This window comes from Bos indicus, chromosome 29 (assembly GCF_029378745.1).
Source record: "Bos indicus isolate NIAB-ARS_2022 breed Sahiwal x Tharparkar chromosome 29, NIAB-ARS_B.indTharparkar_mat_pri_1.0, whole genome shotgun sequence".
In the NCBI taxonomy this organism is placed as follows: Eukaryota; Metazoa; Chordata; class Mammalia; order Artiodactyla; family Bovidae; genus Bos; species Bos indicus.
The window spans coordinates 6,106,162-6,114,775 of NC_091788.1; the positions used below are offsets into that span (position 1 = coordinate 6,106,162).

General features: G+C 40.7%; 1 protein-coding gene across 1 annotated transcript; it reads left to right on the top strand.

Moving 5' to 3' along the window:
- Nucleotides 1-252: 252 nt before the first annotated feature.
- On the top strand, nucleotides 253-7,451 carry LOC109553998 (tripartite motif-containing protein 43-like). The gene is given in 6 exon segments (XM_019954313.2): nucleotides 253-663; nucleotides 1,831-1,930; nucleotides 3,443-3,663; nucleotides 4,949-4,971; nucleotides 5,396-5,493; nucleotides 6,967-7,451. Coding segments are annotated over 6 exon segments (1,338 nt in total).
- The last annotated feature ends 1,163 nt before the right edge of the window (nucleotides 7,452-8,614 follow it).

Genomic DNA, 8,614 nt, shown 5'->3' on the forward strand with positions numbered 1-8,614 from the left:
CAAAACTGAGCTTCTCTGTTAGGTAGGGGAGAAATGGTCAAGAAGTAGGTAGTTTTGGTTTGATAGCTTTGAAGACTTCCTACAGCTCTTGAGAGCTGTCTTTTTGTCTCAGTTTTCCGTTTGCATCAAAGCATCCTCTCTGTTCCCAATGCAGTTGCACAATTGAGTCACATCCCCCCCAGCCTAATTTTGCTTGCTCCTTTGTGTCTTTACAGAAGAGGAATAAAGTCCTGATTTTCTTCCTTCAGGAAAATGGACTCAGAAATCTCAGAACCCTTCCAGAAGGAGCTCACCTGCTTCATCTGCCTGAATTTCCTTCTAGACCCAGTCACCATAGGCTGTGGGCACAGCTTCTGTAGGTCCTGTCTTTGTCTTTTCTGGGAACAAGCCGAAGTTCCTGCCAGTTGTCCAGTGTGAAGACAATGATCAGGACACACAAACCTCAAAACCAGTTTTCTTCAGAAGAATCTGGTGTCCATTGTCAGAAAAGCCAATCTCAGGCAATTCCTGAAGTGTGAGGAACACCTGTGTGGGACCCACAAGCAGACAAAGAAGATCTTCTGTGAAGCCGACAAGATCTTGCTGTATTTGGTCTGCTCTCAAGGCCAGACGCACAAGACTTACAGACACCGTTTCATTGAAGAGGCTGCTGAGGAATCCTGGGTGAGTGATAACTCTGAGACACTTTGAAAGTTAGCAGACGGTACACATAAGAGATTAAAATGATGATGCTTAAATCCTCTCTTTACTGAGTGCCACATACAGATCTAGTTAGCAATAATAAAGCTGTGAATAAAATAGAGCAGTATATCTGACTTGGGGAACTTGTATCCAATGGCTAGCTGATGAAGCTACTGAAATTATTTAGGTGACATTTTATTATGCTAAAGGCACTATGTTGCACTCTCAGTGGCTCAGCCCTGTCCAACTCTTTTGGGATCCCATGGGCTGTAGATCATGGGGGTAAGCTTCTCTGTCCATGGAATTTCCCAGGTAAGAATACTGAAGCTGGTTGCCATTTCCTTCTCCAGGGGATATTCCCACCCAGGGATCGAACCTGGGTCTCCTGCATCTCCTGAACTGGCAGGTGGGATTCTTTACCACTGAGCCACTTGAGAAGTCAGAGAATCAGAGGCACTTTAGGACCTTAATTTTAAGAGAGAATCTTCAGCTCTAATGTCCTCAAGTTCAAAAAGCATTTTCCATTGGATTCAGTTCAGTTCAGTTCAGTCACTCAATCGTTTCCGACTCTTTGTGACCCCCATGAACCACAGCATGCCAGGGCTCCCTGTCCATCACCAACTCCCAGAGTTTACCCAAATTCATGTCCATTGAGTCGGTGATGCCATCTAACCATCTTATCCTCTGTCATCCCCTTCTCCTCCTGCCTTCAATCTTTCCCAACATCAGGATCTTTTCAAATGTGTCAGTTCTTCACATCAAGTGGCCAAAATACTGGAGTTACAGCTTCAACATCAGTCCTTTGGATACAGGTTTCCTAATCCTGGACAAAGAAGGAAGATCCAGTACGTTAGAATTAGGAGGTGACAAGCATCACTAGACCAAATTCTGATACAAGGAGTCACATTATCTGAAAATTAATCATACCTAGACAGATGATTACCTAATGGTGTGTGGTTCTGCAGTGTAGAATTTCATACAACAGATCGTTAGTGGGGAAGAATAGGGAAACCTGATGACCTGTCATGGTCTTCAGTGTCTCTCTCAAGAACCTGTATCTAATGACACTCAGTACACTGCAAAACTTTGGGCTCTGAAACCTCAATGTATTTGCATTTTCTTATGCTAAACTTCATAATTCTTTTATAGGAAAAGGTAGCCAACCAAATGAGATCATTATGGGAAAAGATCCAAGGAATTGAGAGAAATCTCAAGAAAAATGGCAAAGGGATTGACCATTGGATAGTAAGTAGGAGAATGTATTTTTCCTTTTAACAGGTTGAGGCAGTCATGCTAGAAACTTACCCATTAATAATGTGAGCTGAAATCACCATGTACCATGAAATTAGAGAATGGGTTGAACACCATCAGAAAAAAAATATTCTGTCCCCCATTTCAACCAACAATTCCATGTCTCTTTGGCTCTTTAGAATCCATAACTGTGACAAAGTTAGACCAGTAACTGTAAACAAAAAACCCATTAGAAGCATGTGCCGCAAGTGCTAAGGTGGAGACACACGAAGTGATGTGGAAGGTTCCACATACATGATTCAAGATCTTGGGGAAAATTTCATAAGTTTAAGACCAATTCCAGTTCTGAAATTCAAGTAGATGTTTAAACATCCATGGGTTATTTCAGGCATAGATTTCTGTCAGTCATACATTCCTGAAGTATGTTAGTTGCTCAGTCATATCTGACTCTTTGTGACCCCATGGACTATGGGGCTCCTTTATGGGTAGACCCCGTGTACTACCAGGCTCCTCTGTCCATGGAATTCTTCAGGCAAGAGTACTAGAGTGGCTTGCCATTTCCTTCTCCAATACATTTCAGAAAGTACAAGGCTTTTCATTGGGAACCACAAAGTACTTCAATCTGATTAGAACAAAAGCCGAGATGATACAAATCAAACTTGAACAGCAATTTTAATAGTGTGCCCGCCAAAGTGAAAAGTGACAGCTCATTGGCTAGAGAGTGATATTGATTCAACAATAAGAAAATGTGAGATGTTAAACAAAACCTCATGGAGGAAAGAACAAGGAGAAAGACAGATGAGTGAGAGAGTCCATCGATACTGGGAGGGAATATGCCACAGATGAAGATGAATGACCTTCCAAACAATGTGGGAAGGAGCCTGTGAAGTTACAGGGGAGTGAAAACCCATTGATATAGAAAAGGACACTAGAATTAAATGGCTTATTTGGCTGGATATCCGTTTAAGCCCAGGCAATGAGATTATTAGGAATATATTTCCTAAGAATACCAACACTGAGAGCAAAATGTAACATGGCTGCTAAGAGAAACAGTCAGGCTGTGAAGTCCAGGAGGCATTATATGAAATACAAATTTACTTATTAAAGTTGAAATGAGGATATTGCATATGATATAGGAATCACTCATAAATTTTAATTACTTACATGGGCTCTTTCAGATTTCACAGGAAGTAAAGGAAAGTAATGATTCATGAAAAGATTTTTTCCAGAATTTCAGGAATTCATAAATTAGATGAAGGTGATTTAAGGAAAGGGTGTGTTTGGGTTTTGATCTAGTTAAAAACAATGTAAAATAAATGAAGGAAAGAGGAATGAACATGGTTTTCCAGAAGAGGAAGTTGATGAATTTAGTATGGATATAGCTTCATGGGCAAAAGCATGAATCAGAGCAAACTAATGCTGTTGAAATCCATCTCCCAACAGTTTTATGTATATCAATGTGGAGACATGATTTGGAGAACTTACCAGATGACATGGCCATTTCTTCCAGATTATTATGTAGACAGTATCATAAGTGAAGGCCAAAGCATATGTAAGCAGCTCACAAGAAGACAAGAGGAAATGATTGGAAAGAAGAGAGAGCTCAGAGTAATACACAAGGAGCTCACAAAAATGTGCTCTAAACAAGACATGGAGCTACTCCAGGTGAGAATTGAGGATGAGATTGAAAATATATTACCTGAAGTCCACACCTTTGACTCCTATGACATGGTACACTCATCTCCTGCAACTAAGGTGGGAGTTTCTCCTAGTTGGAAATATTATAGATAAAGTATATAAAGCATAAGTATATTTGCAACTCATGTACATCATTATTGAGCAAGTTTTACAGTATTCTTTTCTAGACATTCCCTGGGGAATATTTCTTTTCTTTTTTCTTTTTTTTTTTTACTTTACAATATTGTATTGGTTTTGCCATACATCGACATGAATCCACCACAGGTATACATGTGTTCCCCATCCTGAAACCCCTCCCACCTCCCTCCCTATACCATCCCTCTGGGTCATCCCAGTGCACCAGCCCCGAGCATCCTGTATCATGCATCAAACCTGGACCGGAGATTCATTTCACATATGATAATATACATGTTTCAATGCCATTCTCCCAAATCATCCCACCCTCACTCTCTCTCACAGAGTCCAAAAAAACCATTCTATACATCTGTGTCTCTTTTGCTGTCTCGCATATAGGGTTATTGTTACCATATTTCTAAATTCCATATATATGCGTTAGTATGCTGTATTGGTATTTTTCTTTCTGGCTTACTTCACTCTGTATAATAGGCTCCAGTTTCATCCACCTCATTAGAACTGATTCAAATGTATTCTTTTTAATGGCTGAGTAATACTCCATTGTGTATATGTACCACAGCTTTCTTATCCATTCATCTGCTGATGGACATCTAGGTTGCGTCCATGTCCTGGCTATTATAAACAGTGCTGCGATGAACATTGGGGTACACGTGTCTCTTTCCCTTCTGGTTTCCTCAGTGTGTATGCTCCCCAGGGAATATTTCATTCTCAAAATATTTTGTTGTTTGCTTCTATTAAAACCAGAAAGGAACATCTTATATACTCTCATTCAAACTTTTGGTCTTCAAAGGTGCAAAGGGAGAAATTTGGGAAAGTGCATATATATATTCCAACTTCTGTTGAGACATCCCAGTTTTCATTAGCCCTTAGTTTGGAGCATATTACCCTTCAGGGAAAAGTCCTATGATAGATCAATTCTCAGAGAGCTGCATAGTCACCAATCTTGTCCTTTCTCTTTCATCCTGTTGTGTTAACTCATCAAAAAATGCTATTCTGTCCATATGCAATATGTTGTGCCAGAGTTTTGTTGTTGTTTTTTTTTAACAAAGAAGAGGAAAACAGATTTCTCAGACTGTTTCTGGTGGTGATGATTAGAACTCTACTGAAGTTTTGCCAACCCAAATCTTGGTTGCCTATGTATAAAGAAGTCTAAATTGTCTTTTTTTATTTTTCTTCTTGGCAGGAATTGGAAGACAAAGTGAAATGGTAAGTTTTCAGATGCTGATGAGGGCACCTGAGGGCTGGGAAAGAGATAAAGCAGCATTTAACAAAGTGATGACATAACTTACCTAGATAATGCTAGATTGCTTGAGTGCATGTGTCTGCACCAAGTTTCCAAAAGGCCAGTTATTTCTGATTTAGATTCCACAATCAGACACATAGAAGTGCAAAGACTAGTGCTTCAGACATTAGGTAAAGAAGCAAGTGATGCTGAGAAATGAGATAGAACCAGGACAAGAAGAATGCAGAGAATATCAATAAATTTCCAAAAAGGGCACAGTTCTATTCCATGGGGGTGGAAAAAGGATTTGGATGAAGAATGTTGAGCTGGAGGATGCTTTACAATAGTAAAGGCTGTGTTTAAGAAGCCCTGGGAAGCAGAAGGATTAACCCCATCTCCCTCTTACAGGAGTGAGTCAGTACAGCTGCATGTGCCTCAGCCTCTGCTCCCAGAACTCCCTGCACCACCTATGTCTGGGCTGATGGGCTGGCTCAACCACTTCCAGGGTGAGTGTCAGGAGTGACAGACACCCCTGCTGTGTCTGTCCTGCAGGGTCCTTCTGTGATGGTGTCCATGGAAAATCTTTCTCTATTCATCTTTCACCTTGTGCTGGAGAACAGCAGGCAAATAGGCTGGTACAGACATGTGTGGTCACAGAGTCACAAAAATCCTCTACAGAATACAGGCAGGCTGGTACAGGGACTCAAGTGTTTCAGGCCTCATGAATCATCTTTAAATTTCATAAAACAATGTATTAATGAAAAAATTCACATGCTCCCAACATGTGAATTTTGATCCCTAGAAATATCATGACAATGTCAGTTCAGTGAATCCTAGAAAATTGGTTATTAATATAGGATATTCCAATTTTAGAGTTTAAGTGCAGGTAGAGTTTTTAAAACATTTTTTTGGAGTATATCCTTTTCTTTTTCTATCCATGTTATTTTTTAAATGTTTACTTATTTATTTTTTACTGCACTGGGTCTTTGTTGGTTTCTCTAGTTGTGGTGAGTGGAGCCCATCTTCTTCGGCCTTCTACTTGCACTGGCTTCTCTTGTTGCAGAGCACAGGCCCTAGGCTGCTGGGCTTCAATAATTGCAACATGTAGGCTGAGTAGTTGCAGTCCCAGGCTCTAGGGCACAAGCTCAGTAGTTGTGGTGTATGGGCTCAGGAGCTCTGTGGCATGTGGAATCTCCCCAGGTTAGGAAAGTCTGGTAAATTGGCAGATAGTGTTTTATCCACTGTGCTATGAGGAAAGTCTTAAACGTATTTTTCATTGAAAGTTTTTTAGTGATTAAATGTATGATGTGTTTTTCCATTGGCATAATCTGACCAAAGGCATAAGCCTGAAAAATCAAATGTAGGAATCACAAGGAAGCAAATGGTTGGTTGATGAGGCCACAATGAGCTTCATGATAAACCTCATCCTGGAGCGTGACTTAGCAGAAAGTGGACGACTAAGCCTCAGGTTTGAACTACAGATCAAAGTCAGAAAATTCTTACAAAGAAACCACTTTGAAGAAGCTGTCCTTAGGCTTCACATCTTCAGTGTTCATTTTCTAACTTAACTGAGATGATAGAATGATCATCAGTTCTCTATTCTATGATGCTTTTTTCCCTGCACAGTGTTGGTGGAGGTAAGATATATACTGTCATGTCTTGGAGGTGATCAGTGAGTAGGTACTCAGGTTTTTAGATGTCATGGAAAATGCCCATCCAGAAGTAACTGTGACCTCCCTCTAATTTATAATCTCTGAACCTGTAGGAAGCTTTTTTCATTTTAATTAGTTGCTTCCTTAGCAGATATGCTGGCAATATTTATATGCAATATTTTCTAATCAGAGCTGACCTTCCAATCTTAAAATATATTTCCAGTGAGACTCTAGATAGATTATCTTCTCTGGTAGAGAATTTTTTATTTTACCATTGATTTTTACTGCTTTATTTTCTCATCTCTACACAGTCAATTTTTCATTCAGCAATGAACGTAAGCAGTCAGCACCTCAGGCTGTTCAATGATGCAAGAAATCTGATGTATGAACGTGACAGCCTCCATGTGTCTTTGGATGATGGAACATCAAAGTGTTTTGCTGCATGGGGAGCCCAGAGCTTCACCTCTGGCAAACAGTACTGGAAGATGCTTGTGGACAGCTCTTGGGACTGGGCTGTAGGTGTCTGTAAGGATTCCTGGATAAGAAAGGACGACAGCATACTGGAAGAGTCCAATAGGGACAAATTTCTCCTTGTGTGTGTGAAGCAGGATGACCATTACCAACTCTGGACCACAGCCCCCACCATGCCTCTGTACATAGGGAGACCTCTGGGCAGGGTTGGGGTGTTCCTTGATTGTGACAGTGGGAGTATTAGTTTTGTGGATGTTGCCAAGCGCACCCTCCTTTGGAGGTACTATGATGGCGTGTGCACTTTCCCTGTCAGGCCCTTCATTTGTACTGGCCACAGGTGAGGAGGCTGACTCATGGCCCAGATGGGATGCTCTGGACTGCTTTTCTTAGAGAGCCCTTCTCCAGTGCTGTAAATCAAGAATACTTCATTGACTTTAGGCTCTTTCTACTGTAATGAACCCTCCTTTATTGTTATTCAATGTGAAGATAGTGTCAAAGGCAAACTTCACTTGTTGCCTTCCATCTTTCTGACAATAAATTCTTGTCTTGAAACCATGTGTCAAGAATATATATTGTGATTATTCACTTCTTTTGTGAGCTTACTATATTCACCACAATATGAACATGTACTTCTCACCTCCTGAGCCCCAATATAGGGACCCAGAACTTGCACAACATAGACAGACCTGGTCACCCACCAGACCCAGGTCAGCCTGCAACCTTCTCCTTCTTATAATCTACAGGGTCCTACACATATATTCACCCTTAGGGTGAAAATCAATTTGCAGGGAAGTTGCCACTGCTCTGAAGACTGGGATAAGCATTTCCTTTAGAAAATTCAGAATTCACAAGTCCTTTTTTATTACAATAGTATAAGGGAAAAGAGAATGTCAGAAACCATCTCCTAAAGGAAGGACCCTATGGCTTCCCTGTGGCATATCCGAAATGCCACTATCACCAGTACTATAATTTGAGGCCATTATTAAATAAAATAAGGGTTGCTTGAATACACCCAATGGGATTTTTAGGTGAAGCTAACCCAAAAACTAAGTCAACGAGGGACAAAGGGAGGATACCTGTTCTTGGAGGGATGGAGCTGGATGGTATGGTATTTCATCCCACTACCCAGAATGGCCCACAGTTAAATGCACCTAAATTATTTATTTCTGGGATTTTCCATTTAATATTTCTTGAACAAGGTTTTGACACCCAGGTAACTGAAATCAGGGAAAGCAAAACTGCAAATGAGTGAATTTCTTTCCTGTTGTTGTTTAGTCCCTAAGTCGTGTCTGACTCTTTTTGACCCCAAGGACTGCAGTGTGCCAGGCTTCCTGTCCTTCACTATCAGTTTGTTCAGTTCATATCCATTGAGTCAGTGATGTCACCCAACCATCTCATCCACTGTCACCCTCTTTTCCTCTTGACCTCAACCTTTCTCAACATCAGGGTCTTTTCGAATGAGTCGCCTCTTCCCAAAGTACTAGAGCTTCAACTTTAGCATCAG